This window comes from Macaca mulatta, chromosome 1 (assembly GCF_049350105.2).
Source record: "Macaca mulatta isolate MMU2019108-1 chromosome 1, T2T-MMU8v2.0, whole genome shotgun sequence".
Taxonomy (NCBI): domain Eukaryota; kingdom Metazoa; phylum Chordata; class Mammalia; order Primates; family Cercopithecidae; genus Macaca; species Macaca mulatta.
This window is the reverse complement of record NC_133406.1, coordinates 173,235,713-173,251,412: the sequence shown is the minus strand read 5'-3', so window position 1 is coordinate 173,251,412 and position 15,700 is coordinate 173,235,713. Positions and strand designations below refer to the sequence as shown.

The 15,700-nt window shown below is 39.5% G+C and overlaps 1 protein-coding gene across 2 annotated transcripts in view; it reads left to right on the top strand.

The window, feature by feature from the left end:
* The window catches only part of IL12RB2 (interleukin 12 receptor subunit beta 2), a 92,905-nt gene that overhangs the window by 54,841 nt on the left and 22,364 nt on the right, over positions 1–15,700 (top strand). For both annotated transcript variants that reach the window (XM_015141978.3, XM_028832658.2), the window contains exons 10-12: positions 9,653–9,853; positions 14,277–14,375; positions 14,461–14,619. In XM_015141978.3, the coding sequence (XP_014997464.1) occupies positions 9,653–9,853; positions 14,277–14,375; positions 14,461–14,619 (459 nt within the window). The remainder of the gene's footprint in view (positions 1–9,652; positions 9,854–14,276; positions 14,376–14,460; positions 14,620–15,700) is intronic.

Here is a 15,700-nt window from a genome sequence, read left to right as displayed (position 1 = left end):
TGGGCATGGTGGCGTGTGCCTGTAATCCCAGCTACTTGGGAGGCTGATGCAAGAGAATCGCTTGAACCTGGGAGGCAGAGGTTACAGTGAGCCGAAATCACGCCACTGTACTCCCGCCTGGGTAACACTGTACTCCGCCTGGTTAGACTCCATCTCAAAAAAGAAAAGGAAAAAAAAAAAAAAAAAGAAAGAAAGAAACCATGCAAGCAAGAAGAGAGTAGAGTAAAATATTTAAAGTATTGAGAGAAAAAAAGCCCACCAACCTAGCAGTCTATACCCTGTGAAATTATCCTTCAAAAGTGAAGGAGAAATAAGGACTTCCCAGATAAAGATTGAATAAATTTGTTGCCAGTAGACCTGCCTAGCAAAAAATGTGAAATGAAGTTTTTCAAAGAGAAGGAAAATGAGATAGGTCAGAAACTTGGAACTATATAGAAAAAGGAAGAACATCAAAGAAGAAATAAGTGAAGGTAAAACACAAACTTTAATTACTCTGGTTTTTTTTTTTTTTTCTTGTGACAGAGTCTCGCTCTGTCACCATGCTGGAGTGCAATGGCATGATCTTGGCTCACTGCAACTTCCAACTCCCTGGTTCAAGCAATTCTCCTGCCTCAGCCTCCCAAGTAGCTGGGATTACAGGTACGTGCCACCACACCCAGCTAATTTTTGTATCTTTAGTAGAAACGGGGTTTCACTATGTTGGCGAGGATGGTTTCGATCTCCTGACCTCGTGATCTACCCGCCTCGGCCTCCCAAAGTGCTGGGATTACAGGCGTGAGCCACTGCGCCCAGCCGATTATTCTTATTCTTTTTTTTTTTTTTGAGACAGAATTTCCTTCTTGTTGCCCAGGCTGGAGTTCAGTGGTGATCTCGGCTCACCACAACCTCTGCCTTCCAGGTTCAAGTGATTCTCCTGCCTCAGCCTCTCTAGTAGCTGGGATTACAGGCATGTGCCACCACGCCCACCTAATTTTGTATTTTTAGTAGAGACGGGGTTTCTCCATGTTGGTCAGGCTGGTCTCGAACTCCCAACTTCAGGTGATTCACCTGCCTCAGCCTCCCAAAGTGCTGGGATTACATCCATGAGCCACCGTGCTTGGCCAATTATTCTTATTCTTAATCGACTTAACAGCAGTTCATTCAAAACAACAATAGTAACAATGTATTTGATTACATATGTTTGTGTATTATAAATGCTTATGCATGCTTATATATAAGTGAAATGAATGATAGCAATGAATCCCAGCAAGGGATAACAGGGAGGACTTTGGATTATTTTGCTATTTAAGGTATTTCTGCTACTCATGAAGCAGTATATTGTTATTTGAAAGGGGACTTAAATTAGTTGTAAATGTATATTGCAAACAGTAGAGCAAACACTAAAAACCATTTTAAAAGAAATGTAACTGATATGCTAAAAAGGGGCAGAAAATGAAATCATATAAACTGATCAATTAAAACCACAAATGGCAGAAAAAGAATGACAAAACAAGGGATAGATGACAAAGGCAACAAATAGAAAATAGTAACACATGTAGTACATATTACTCCAACTCCATCAAGTTATTTTGAACATCACTGGACTAAAAACAGCAATTACAAAACAGTCAAAGTGGATAAAAAACAAGACTCAACTATAGTTGTCGATAAGAAACCAACTTTAAATATATAGACATATAGACTGGCACAGTAGCTCACGCCTGTAATCCCAGCACTTTGGAAGGCTGAGGCAGGCGGATCACTTGAGGTCAGGAGTTCAAGACCAGCCTGGCCAACATAGTGAAACTCTGTCTCTCCTAAAAATACAAAAATTAGCTGGGCGTGGTGGTGCACGCCTATCATCTCAGTTACTTGGGAGGATGAAGCAGGAGAATCGCTTGAACCCAGGGGGTGGAGGCTGCAGTGAGCCGAGATCACACCACTGCACTCCAGCCTGTGAGACACAAGGAGACTCCGTCTCATAATAAATAAATAAATTTTAAAATAGACACATATAGAGCAAATGTAAACAGATAGAGAAAGATATGCCATGTTAACATTAGCCAAAAAGCTGGAGTAGCTGTATTAATTTCAGACAGAATGGACTTCGAAGCAGAGAAAGTTATCAGTGGCAACTGGGAGCATTACTTAATGATAAAGGAGTCTATTCTCAAAGAAAACATAACAATCTTTAATGTGTATGGACTTAACAACAATCAAAATGCATGAGCCAAAAACTGATAGCACTGCAAGGAGAAATGGATGAATCCACTATCATAGTCAGACTTCAAGACCACTGTGTCAGAAATGGACAGATGTTGCAGACAGGACAAAGACTGCAGACAGAAAATCATTAAAGACATAGTTGAACTCAACAGCATCCTCAATCAACTAAACATAATTGACATCTGTAGCCAAATTCATCTAACAACAGCATAATACACATTCTTCTCATGCTTATATGGAACATTCACCAAGATAGACCATATTCTGGGCCATAAAATACTCTTTAACAAATTTAAAAAAATAGATATCATGCACTGTCTGCTCCCAGACCACAGGGGAAATAAACTAGAAATCGTAACAGAAAGATAGCTGGAAAATCCCAAAATAGAGATTAAACAACAACTTCTAAATAAAACATTGGTCAAAGAATAAGAGATCAATATCTCAAGAGAAATTTTGAAATAGTTTGAACTAATTGAAAATAAAAATAAAACATCAAAATTTATGGAATGCAGCAAAATCAGTGCTTAGAGGAAAATTTATAACATTGAATGAATACATTAGAAAAGAAGAGAGGTCTAAAATCAATAATCGAAGCTTTTGCCTTAGGAAACTAAAAAAATAATGGATCAAATAACCCCAAAGTAAGCAAGTAGTAATAATAATAAAAATCAGAGCAGAAATAAATGAAATTCAAAACTGGAATAAAGAGATAAATTAATGAAACCAAAAGCTGATTCTTTAAAAAGATCAATAAAATTTATAAAATTTCTAGCCAGGTTAACTAAGAAAAAGAGAGAAAGAGGATGAAAATTACCAATATCATAAATAAAAAGGGGCTCTCATCACTGATCCCATGTTATCAAAAGGATAATAATCAAATACTATGAACAACTCTGTGCCCACAAATTTGATAATCTAGATGAAATGGACCAATTCATTGAAAGACACAATCTGCCAAAACTAACACAAGAGGAAATAGACAATTTGAATAGGTCTATACCTATTAATGAAATTGAATCAATAATGAATAACCTTCCAAAGCAGAAGGAACTAGCCTCAGATGAGTTCACTGGTGAATTCTACCATATGTTTAAGGAAAAGAAATCATACTAATTATCTACAATCTCTTCCAGGAGATAAAGCCAGAGAAAACACTTCCAAACTCATTCTATTAGGCCAAATACCAAAACCAAAAATATTACAAGAAAAAAAAAAATGGCAGGCCAGTATCTCACATGAACATAGATGCAAAAATCCTCAACAAAATATTAGCAAATCAAATCCAACAATATATGAAAAAAAATTATCCTCCATGACCAGTGTAGTGGGATTTACTCCAGGTATGCAAATCTGGTTCAATATTTAAAAATCAGTTAATGTGACTGAGCATGGTGGCTCATGCCTATAATCCCAGCACCTTAGGGGGCCGAGGTGGGAGGATCGCGTGAGCCCAGGAGTTTGAGACCAGTCTGGGCAACATAGCAAGACCTTGTCACTACTTTTTTTTTTAATTAAAAAAAAAGAAAAAATCAAATAATGCAATTCATTATATAACAGGCTAAAGAAGAAAATCAGATGATCATATCAATAGATGCAGAAAAGGCATTTGACAAAAGCCAACATGCATTCATGATTAAAAACTTTTGGAAAACTAGGAAGAGAAGGGAATTTCATCTACTTGATAAAAAAAAATCTGCAAAAGCCCTACAGTTAATATCATATTTAATGATGAGAAACTGGAAGTTTTTCCACTAAGATAAGGAACAAACCAAGGATATACCCTCTCACCCACTGTATTGGTGAAACAATAGACAAATAAATCAATGATATAGAATAGATAATCAAGAAATAGGCCCACATAATTATATTCAAGTGATCTTTACAAATGAACAATGGTAATACAATGGAGCAAAGACAGTCTTTTCAGCAAATGGTGCTGGAACAACTGGACATATATATGCAAAAATAAGTGAATCATAGACCTTAACTCTTCACAATAAATTAACTCAAAGTGCATCATAGACTTAACTATAAAATGAAAAACTATATAACTTTCAGAAGATAACATAGGAGGAAATGTAGATGACATTGGGTATGGCAATGACTTTTTAGATACAAGACCAAGGACATGATCTATGAAAGAAAGAATTGGTATGCTGAACTTCATTAGAATTAAAAATGTCTGCTCTGTGATAGACACTATCGAGAGAGTGAGAAGACACAGACTACAGAAAATATTTGCAGAAGACATACTTTATAAAGCACTGTTATCCAAAATATACAAAGAACACTTAAAATTTAACAATAAGAAAAGGGACAACCAATCAAAAATGAGCAAAAGATGCAACTGATACCTCGCCAAAGAAGATGGCAAATAAGCATGTAAAATGATGACCAACATCATATGTTATTAGACAATTGCAAATTAAAGCAACAATGAGGTATCACTATACACCTACTAGAATGGCTAAAATCTAAAACACTGAGAACACAAAATGCTGACAAGGATGTGGAGTAACAAAAACTCTCATTCAATGCTAATGGGCATGCCAATGGAAGAGCCACTTTGGAGAAATTGGCAGTTTCTTACAAAACTGAACATACTCTTACCATATGATCTAGCAATCACACTCTTTGGTACTTACCCAAAAGAGCTCAAAATGTATATCCACACAAAAACCTGCACATGAATGTTTACATGGTTTTGTCTACAATTGCCAAAACTTGGGGGAAAAAAACCAAGATATTATTCAGTAGGTGAATAGATAAATAAATGGTGGTCCTTGTAGATAATTAAATATTACTTGGTGGTAAAAACAAATGAGTTCTCAAACCACAAAAAGATTTGGAGTACCCCTAAATGCATGTAACAAAGTGAAAGAAGCCAATCTGAAAAGGCTACATACCGGCTGTCCGCGGTGGCTCACGCCTGTAATCCCAGCACTTTGGGAGGCTGAGATGGGCGGATCACGAGGTCAGGAGATCGAGACCATCCTGGCTAACACGGTGAAATCCCATCTCTATAAAAAATTAACCGGGCGTGGTGGTGGGCGCCTGTAGTCCCAGCTACTCGGGAGGCTGAGGCAGGAGAACGGCATGAACCCGGGAGGCGGAGCTTGCAGTGAGCTGAGATCTCGCCACTGCACTCCAGTCTGGGGGACAGAGCGAGACTCCGTCCCCCCGCAAAAAAAAAAAAAAAAAGAGGCTACATACTGTATGATTCCAGATATATGATGTTGTGGAAAAGGCAGAACTATAGATAAAGGATTTAGTGGTTGCCAAGGGTGGAGGAAGGGAGAGATGAATAAATGAAGCATAGAGGACTTTTAGGGCAGTGAAACCACTCTGTATGATACTATAATAGTGAATACATGTTATTATACATTTGCCTAAACCCATAGAATGTACAACATCAAGAATAAACCCTAATGTAAATGATGGACTTTGGTGATAATGATGTGTCAATGTAGGTTCATCGATTGTAACAAATGTTCCACTTTGATACAGGATTTTGATATTAGGAGAGGCTGTGCATATGTAGGGACAGAGGTATATGGGATATCTCTATACCTTCTGCTCAATTCTGTTTAGAACCTAAAACTGTTTCTAAAAAATAAAGTCTATTTTTCAAAAGTCTCAGTCAAAAAAGAAAACTACAGAATGATCAAGTAGGGTTGATCCCAAGAATACAAGGATGGGTCAATATCAGAAAAATGTATCCATGTAATTTATCACATTAGAACTGAAAGAGAGAAAAAAAAAGGATATGTTTTTACCAGATGTAAAAAAAAAAAAAAAAAAGTTAAAAAAACTTTAATAAATAAAAGTATTTCATAAAAATAAAAACTCTGAAAACTATGAATAAAAGAAAACTTTTTAGCATTTTAAAGACTTTCTACCAAAAACATGCAGCATACATGATCTCAAGAAAACGATATAGGCACGTTCTCTTGAAAACTTGCAATAAGATAGGAACCAAAAAAGGAAATAAGGAATTTAATTCAAAGATTGTAAAGAGGATATGTTTTAAGTGTGTTGCTAATAAAATTATTTACATGAAACATTCAGCAAGGGTAGCAGACAAATTATTAGTTTAGTAGGTTTGCCAGAATAACGCACACAGATTAGCAGTAGAAAAAGTAGTGGAAAATAAAATGCCATTTAAAGAGCAAACCAAAAGTATTGGCCAGGTGTGGTGGCTCATACCTGTAATCCCAGCACTTTGGGAGCCAAGGTGGATGGATCACTTGAGGTCGGGAGTTCAAGACCAGCCTGGCCAACATGGTGAAACCCCGTCTCACTGAAAATACAAAACTCAGCCAGGCGTGGTGGTGAATGCCTATAATCCCAGCTACAGGGGAGGCTGAGGCAGGACAATCGCTGGAATCCAGGAGGCAGAGGTTGCAGTGAGCCAAGATCACACCACTGCACTCCAGCCTGGGTGACAGAGTGAGATGGTCTCAAAAAAAAAAAAAAGGCCAGGCACAGTGGCTCATGGCTGTAATCCTAGCATTTTGGGAGGCCGGGGCAGGTGGATCACCTGAGGTCAGGAGTTCAAGACCAGCTTGGCCAACATGGTGAAACCTCGTCTCTACTAAAATACAAAAATTAGACGGGCATGATGGCAGGTGCCTGTAATCCCAGCTACTCAGGAGGCTGAGGCAGGAGAATCGCTTGAACCCAGGAGACACTAGTTCCAGTAAGCCGAGATCACGCCACTGCACTCCAGCCTGGACAGCTGAGCGAGACTCCGTCTCAAAAAAAACAAAAAAAAGTATAAAGGGTCTAGGAATTAACCTAACAAAGAACACATAGAAACTTCAAGGTGAAATTTTTAAAACTCCATTAAATGATATAGAAGATGACTCTGACAAACAGATGCTAAAAGCTATACGGAAGTATAAAGTTTCATGAATATCTAAGACCATTTTGAAAAAAAGAAGAGTGCCGGGCATGGTGACTCACACCTGTATTCCCAGCACTTTGAAAGGCTGAGGCAGATGAATCACTTGAGTCAGGAGTTGGAGACCAGCCTGGCCAACATGGTGAAACCCCATCTCTACTAAAAATACAAACAATTAGCCAGGCATGGTGGCACACGCTTATAATCCCAGCTACTTGGGAGGCTGAGGCAGGAGAATCGCTTGAACCCCAGAGGCAGAGGTTGCAGTGAGCCAAGATTGCACCACTGCATGCCAACCTAGGCAACAGAGGGAGACTCTGTCTCAAAATAAATAAATAAACAAAATAAAGAAGAGCAAAAAGGAAAGGACTTCGCTGACTAAATAGTCAGACATTACAAAGCCTGGTAACATGAACACTATTTTCTGGTAAAGTGGTCAACCCAGACACAGACCCATGATTATGTGAAACTTGGTATATGACAGGGATGAGATGCCAAATGTGATGACATAGGGAAAAATTGACTCACCAGGTGGAAAAGTAGTAAAATTTATTCTCCCCCATAAAAAAAAACCCTTTTGTTGGATTTGAATTTAAAAACCTAAATGTGAAAGGTAAAACAAAACCAATAGGAGAAAATGTAGTTGAGTATCTTCATGACCCTAGAATAGAAGGATTTCATAAATAAGATGTAAAGTACACAAGCCATGGATAAATTTACCAAGATCAAAGTAGCTATATATGTGTCATTAAGTTATCAGAGAGTTGACAGGCTAGGGTAAGATACTGTTGAAAACTGGTAAGTTAAGACTAAAATCTAGAATACAAAAAGCTGTCTACAAATCAGAGAGAATGAAGGAAACCCAATGGAAATGAGTGAAGTATATGAATTGGCAGTTCACAGAAGGAGAAAGTCAAATAACTAGTAATATATGAAAAGAAACTCAGCTTCATAAGAAATCAGAAAAATGGCGGGGTGCGACGGCCCACACCTGTAATCCCAGCACTTTGGGAGCCCGAGGCAGGTGGATCACCTGAGGTCAGGAGTTTGAGACCAGCCTGGCCAATATGGTGAAACCCCATCTCTACTAAAAATACAAAATTAGTCGGGTGTGGTGGCACACGCCTGTAGTCCCAGCTACTCGGGAGGCTGAGACAGGAGAATTGCTTGAACCTGGGAGGCGGAGGCCGCAGTGAGCTGAGATGGTGCCACTGCACTCCAGCCTGGGCAAGATAGAGCAAGACTCCATCTCAAAAAAAAAAAAAAAAATTCAGAAAAATGAAAATAAAACCACAATTAAATACCACGTTATATATACCAGATTGATAAAAATTAGAAAATCAGAAAATATTGGTGGAGAAATGAGAGCTTTCATGCTTTTCTTGCTGGAATGTCAACTGGCTATTTTAGAGATAAATCTGGCAGTATTTTGTAAAACAATATGTGAATTTGCTCTATAATCAAGCAATTCTATGCATATATATCCAGAAACACAGAAACATTCTTGCACAGGCACACAAGAGAACATGCAAGAGAATATTCATTGCATCCTTGTTTGTGTTTGCAAACACTCCAAAAGAACTTCCTGCTTGTCACTCAAATATTGGACAAGTAAAGGGTTTAGGTAGCAGTCTGAAAAAATGAGTCGGATTTACATAATAGCAAGCAGGATGTTTATGTCACAGAAACATAATGTTGAGTGAAAGAAAAAGCATTAGATTTATCTCCCAATACATTTCATGAAAATTCAACACATATGCACAAAATAACACTAAATTTCAAGGATAGGAATTTGTCTAAATAAATATATGAAAGATGGATTAGAAAGATGCCTAATATATTCACAAAGATTAGGCACCTTTGAGGCTATAGAAATAGAAAAAGGAATGGAGCCAGGCATGTTGGCTCATGCCCAGGAGTTTGAGATCAGCCTGGGCAATGTAGCAAAACCTTGTCTCTCTCTAACAAAAAAAATAAAAAATTAGCTGTGTGTAGTGACATGCACTTGTGATACCAGCTACTCAGAAGGCTAAGGTGGGAGGATCACTTGAATCTGGGAAGTCGAGGCTGCAGTGATCTGTGCTTATGCCACTGCACTCCAGCCTGGGTGACAGAGCAAGACCCTGTCTCAAGAAAAAAAAAAAAGAAGAAAAAGAGAAAGAGAGAGAGAAAAAAAAGAAGGAAGGAAGGAAGGAAGGAAGGAAGGAAGGGAGGGAGGGAGGGAGGGAGGGAGGCAGGGAGGCAGGGGAGGAAAGGGAGGAAGGGGAGGAAAAGAAAAAAGAAAAGAGAGAGAAAGGAATGGAAGATGAAGGGGAAAATAATTGTGCACCTGACATTTTATATAATGTTTGAACAAGCTGATGTTAGTCCTCCATGAACTGAGAAATGGAATGAACTTAAATCTGTGACTCCAAAGTCTTTAAAAGTAAGTAGATATTCTTCCAAAAACTTCGTTGGGATAAACTGGCTTTTTTTGTTGTTGTTTAAACCTTTATCCCTCCTCTTTTTTAATTTTGTTTCTCCTCTTTCTGCCCGATAAAGGGTTGCTGGCTCCTCACCAGGTCTCTGCAAACTCAGAGAGCATGGACAGCATTCTGGTGACTTGGCAGCCTCCCAGGAAAGATCTCTCTGCTGTTCAGGAGTACGTGGTGGAATGGAGACAGCTCCATCCAGGGGATGACACACAGATCCCTCTAAACTGGCTGCGGAGTCCCCCCTACAATGTGTCTGCTCTGATTTCAGGTACCTAATTGTTCACCTTCCTTCCAGAAGGTTACTAAGTTCACATTTGTTTGGGGAAACTGCAGGGAACAGCCAGAACCCTGCCTTCAATTACAGGTGGCTAGATGATAAGAGAGACCGATGACCTAGAGTCCATCCAGCAGCACTTCAGAATACTCCACTGTAGACATAAATGACCAACTGGTTGACTAAAAACTCTATTATTTATGGAAAATCCATATCCCTAGCACAATGCCGAAGAAGATGAATGAATAATTGAACCAAACAAGTATGGCTGAGAGCTAAGTTAACTGGCCAGTGTAATAGACACCTTTGTTTATCATAGCACACTGCATGATAATACATGATGCCATCCTTAACTGTGTGGGGAATTCATTTATTTAATAATTCTCAAAGCAATCATTTTCAGTAAGAGTCGGTATGGTCCTTGTATAAATGAGGAAACCAGGAAATCCTTCATTCCCAATTTTGCTACTTACTGTGTAGTAATAAATTCAGAATTATCTATATGACAATTGGTATTTCTAATCCTCAGTTTCCTAATCTGTCAGTGGTAGAATCAAGTGAGAGGACGCATTTGAAAATACATTAAAATGATTGGGCAGAACTTAGTTAATGTCATTGTTAAGCATAAATTCAGCACTGAATTGAATCAGTGGTTTAAAGTTCTGGCTCTGCAGCCATACTACCTGGGTTTGAGTCTTGGCTCTGTCTGTGTGATCTAGGGCAAGTTCCTTAACCCCTTTGTGCCTCAGTTTCCTCATCTGAAAAATTAGGATAATAATATTACCTACCTCGTTGGGTTATTGTGAAGACTAGCTGAATTACTTCATGGAAAACGTTTTGAACAGTGCCTAATACATTTTAAGGGCTCAGTAATTTAGCTCTCATCAATATTACTATTATTACATGAGACAGAGCGAATATTTTAAGGTTTTCAAGCTCTAAATCCTATAATGTCTCTATAACAATCATTACACCTGTCTAGGAGGATATACACACCCTGCTTAAGGTGACAAGATTTATACAAATGAAATAAATATCACACTGCATGATTATACATGAGTCCATCCTTAACTGCGTACTCTTTAACAGTCTTGCTGCTCAGAGTTCTAGCAGGTTAATTTTTCATCACTACCCTTAAATAGAATGCTGCCTACATAACCCAGTAAGCATCCAAAGGAAGATGACCGAGTTATTAGGAGCTTGGAACTTCTAATCTGGAAACCATTTAGCCTGGAAAAGAGAATTCTAGATGGGCATGGGAATGGGACGGCTTGATGGCTGTTGCTGGTTTTGACTTTACACACACAAGAGTATGTTTTCCTTTGTTGCTCTGGGGAGAAAAACTAAAGTCCTGTGTGGAAATTATAAAAGAAGTAGCTATCAGCTCAATTTTGAAAAAGAAGTTTCCTGCCTTTGATGGTCTCTAATGGGACAATCGATTACCTCTCAAGGTAGTATGTTCCCTGTCCCTAGAGTTGTTGCAGTAGAACCAGTTTTCTTTCAGGGCTGTTATGCCCATCAAATCAGGTGAAAGTGAACAGAAAAAGCATTTACCAAACTTGAAGCTGCTATGAAATTGTAAACATTATTATAAGCTGTATTAGGACTTATCCCTGTGGGATAGTTTGAACTATATGGCAAGAGAGATGTTTTCCATACTTAGTGAAATAAGTGTCTTTATGCACTTTAGAAATAATATTCATTTGAATAAAATCAATATACTAGGCTGGGCACGGTGGCTCACGCTTGTAATCCCAACACTTTGGGAAGCGGAGGTGGGCAGATCCCCTGAGGTCAGGAGTTCGAGACCAGCCTGGCCAACATGGCGAAACCCCATCTCTACTACAAATACAAAAATTAGTTGGGCGTGGTGGTGGGCGCCTGGAATCCCAGCTACTCAGGAGGTTAAGGCAGAATAATTGCTTGAACCCGGGAAATGGAGATTGCAGTGAGCCGAGATTATGCCATTGCACTCCAGCCTGGGTGACAGAGTTAGACTCCATCAAAAAAAAAAAATCCATATACTAATGAATAAAATGACTTTATTAAAGTTGTTCTCCTGCTTGGAAACACTTGGTTAGGTATTAATTTGTGTTGATGTTACAGTCTGGAAATAAACACTTAAATATTATTTTAACAATTCATGGTTATTATTAATTCAAAATGGCCCCCCCAGTCAGTAAAATCACTCACTGTTACTGATTTTCACCAGCCTTTTCCCAGCATCTGGCTGGGGCAGATTTGGGCATTTTGGAGTGGGCCAGAATACAGCCCAGCTCTTGATTTATAGGTTGGTGGAGGCTAGGCTAGAGACTAGTGCTGTCCTGTCTGGGTGAAAATGCTTCTGACCATATAGAGCCACTCCTTTTACAAATACATAACATCATGGTGTCTAGAAAACCTTCCCTATGCCTAGAGTTGTTGGGGGCCCTCTTCCGCCCTCTTTTGCCTTCTTCCTCGTTACCAGTCATTTAATGTTTGCCTTCTCCCACACTTACGAGGTGAAATTAGCTTTCTGCAGAAAAACCACCGAAGCGATGGTTTATAAACATGGGGGCAGGGACTTTGCTGAAGGGTACTAGGTATGTATGTATGTATGTGAGTGGGGGGAAATGAGTCTGGAAATTGCAGCCAGACTCTAGAAAGGAAATAAAAGTCTTAGGAGTATGGGCTTCATCCACTGAAGGTTTTGAGGTGGGGAGCAGATATTGTTAGGGAGTATTCATACAAGAATCAGCCAGTAAAATAGGAGTTCTTGAGGCCAGAACTGGGGAACAAGCTTGCTACGAGGGCTCTACTCTTGGTGGAAAGGGAAATGTCAGCTGAGTTCCGGAGCCACTGTCTTCTCTCCTCCACTAAAGGTGAGCCATTCACAAAAATAAACTACAGCTTCTAATGCAGCAGTTTTCAAGGCCTCTGTCCTGAATTCACATTTTGGATGGCAAAATACAAGGGAACTGTCTGCCTAATGAGCTTATCTGGAACTCCCATGCCTCCATAAGGCAGTGGTTGGTTGGCCCCTTTCATGACTAGGGGCAGAACAGCTAGGCACTGGGGCCTGAAAGCTACTCACTGGCCCCTCCCACATGAAATATGATTTCATATTCCATGTTGCCCTTTGGGCTTCTTGGTGTCAATCCCACCCATGAGGAGTCTTTGGATTACCATACTAAGCTGACTGTGTCCTTTTCTCCACTTCACTTAGTTCATGAACTCAAATTGGAATTTAACCATGGCATGTGTTCTGATCTTGTCATGGTCTCTTCTGACAGCACTGGTTGTGCAACTGAGTTTTATGTGCTATTTGCTGGAATATTTAATGGGCAATGGATTTTCATATAAAACACACATAATTTAATAAACTATTCTATGATATAAAATTATTCTTCCTGAAAAAAAAAAAAGTTAAACCCTAATCAACTGTCAGCGTAGGGGACCCTGGCTACCTATCGGCTGGGCATTAATCAATACTGGAGAGGGTCCTTACTTTGCCTCCCTGATACTATAGTTACCTAGTAGGAGTTATCTCTTTTGCCTTTAAATGTTCATTTGAAATGTAAAAGTATATCAGGAGAGGTATCTATGAAAGGGGCCTTCGTTCACAAGCAGTAGAAATCTGAGATTCATGGAAACAAGGAATTCTGGCGGGGAAGAAAGACTTGCCAATAGGCTTCATGACTGACAGAAAATTGAAAGTGTGGTGGTTTAAAAGCCAGGAAGGAGCATTAACAATTCCCAAGTACCTTTTAAATCTTCCAGGCTGGGAAGCAACTGAAATCTAACTGGAACATAGAGGGAGAGGACATGGGGTAACAAGGGGTTGGATTGCACCCAGAGCACCCTGGTTAGTTATGCCTCAGTGTATCATCTGCCCTGTCAGATCTTGGTAAGCATTACAGAATTAGAAAAGCCATTCAGGTTCTATGCCTGCAAAATTCCAGCCTCACTTTCCTGTAAACTGCAAATGTTTTATTTGTAGAAATCAAAAGGTTTTTTTTTCTTGAAGGTAAGTTGTTTGGTTTGTTTCAAAAGCAGTCGGGTGTGTGTGTGTGTGTGTGTGTATGTGTGTGTGGGGGGTTATATTTAAATCTGTGTTGGAACTCAAATAGCTTTTGTCTCCTTCTTAATCATGGTGATATCGTTTGTTTATATGGAAAGAAACTCAGGTTCGTTGGTTGGTTGGTTGATCTCATCCTTTGAAGTTGGGAGCAGTCACTTCCAGAAGCCAACGTCATGGCAAATCAGATGCTGAGAATTTGTAACATAGGTCATCAGTCCAGACTGTGCTTGAACCATCTTTAAACTAGGAAAAGGCAAGAAACACCTTGAAAGCATTTGTATCAGATAATAAAAAGGCTGCCTTTAGTGACTCACCAGTAATGGCACGGCTGTTAAGGGAATTCCCTTTTCCTTGCAGAGAACATAAAACCCTACACCTGTTATGAAATCCGTGTGTATGCACTCTCAGAGGATCAAGGAGGATGCAGCTCCATCCTGGGTAACTCTAAGCACAAAGGTGAGTCTTGGAACCTTTTGCCAAATTTTGCTTTAATGATTTGGATTTGGAGGGTGACAGAAGCCTCCTGTGCCCTACTTTACAGCACCACTGAGTGGCCCCCATATTAATGCCATCACAGAGGAAAAGGGGAGCATTTTAATTTCATGGAACAGCATTCCAGTCCAGGAGCAAATGGGCTGCCTCCTCCATTACAGGATATACTGGAAGGAACGGGACTCCAACTCCCAGCCTCAGCTCTGTGGTATGTGTGAGAACCAAATGCAGTGAGTGGGGCCTTCTTGTTTGGATGTCAGGAAAACACAAGGAGGTATGCGTGCATATCTACACACATGTGCTAGCACAATGCCTGGCACATAGTAAGTACTCCATAAATACTTGTAAAGTTAACTGAATGAATAATTAGAAAAGACATCTAAACACACAAACAGAAAGTTACTGAATATGCGTTATGTGCCAAGCAAATTGCTAAGGATACAGAAATGAAGTAAATGGACTATTGACTTACTTGTTTTTTTTTTGAGACAATGCCTCACTCCGTTGCCCAGGCTGAGTGCAGTGGTGCAATCACAGCTCACTGCAGCCTTGACCTCCCTGGGCTCAAGCAATCCTTCTGCCTCAGCCTCCTAAGTAGTGGGAACTACAGGTACATGCCACCATGTCCAGCTAATTTTTAATTTTTTTTTGTAGAGACAGAGCCTCCCTGTGTTGTCCAGGCTGGTCTACCAACTCCTGGGCTCAAGCAATTTGCCTACCTCGGCCTCCCAAAGTGCTGGGATTACAGGCGTGGGCCATAGCGCCCTGCCAATCCTGTATAGGCTTTGAGGTTCACAAGAAATGCATTTGGAGAACTTTTAAATCCCAACATTTGCAATTACTATTATAGCATATTATTTTCTTCTTAAAATGGATAAAATATGATGCAGTTTAAGTAACACTTTATGGCCCAAAATTATTCTATAAGTATAAAGCTAAAGCAATTAAAGTAAACTCTAGCTAGAGTGTTGTCTCAAATGATTTCATGGATCACTCATTCATGTATAGTTCCAAGTCACTTGCCACACTTGATGTTCCAATCTTTGATTTATTCGGAGTTTTTGTTTTTCTTGACTTGACCTTCTCTCTATTTTGTAAGAAGCTAGCTTTCAGGAACATTTATCATAAAGAAGGAACATTTGTATTTCTTTATGAGAGTTAGTAGGTCCAAGAAGAATGCAACAAAGCCACCCTGAGATGCAGCTGCCAGAGAGCTGCCTGCAGGGGTGATTTTCACCTGGGAAGCTTGAGGAGTTGTTCTTCTCTCTTGACTTTAAGAGGTCCACAGT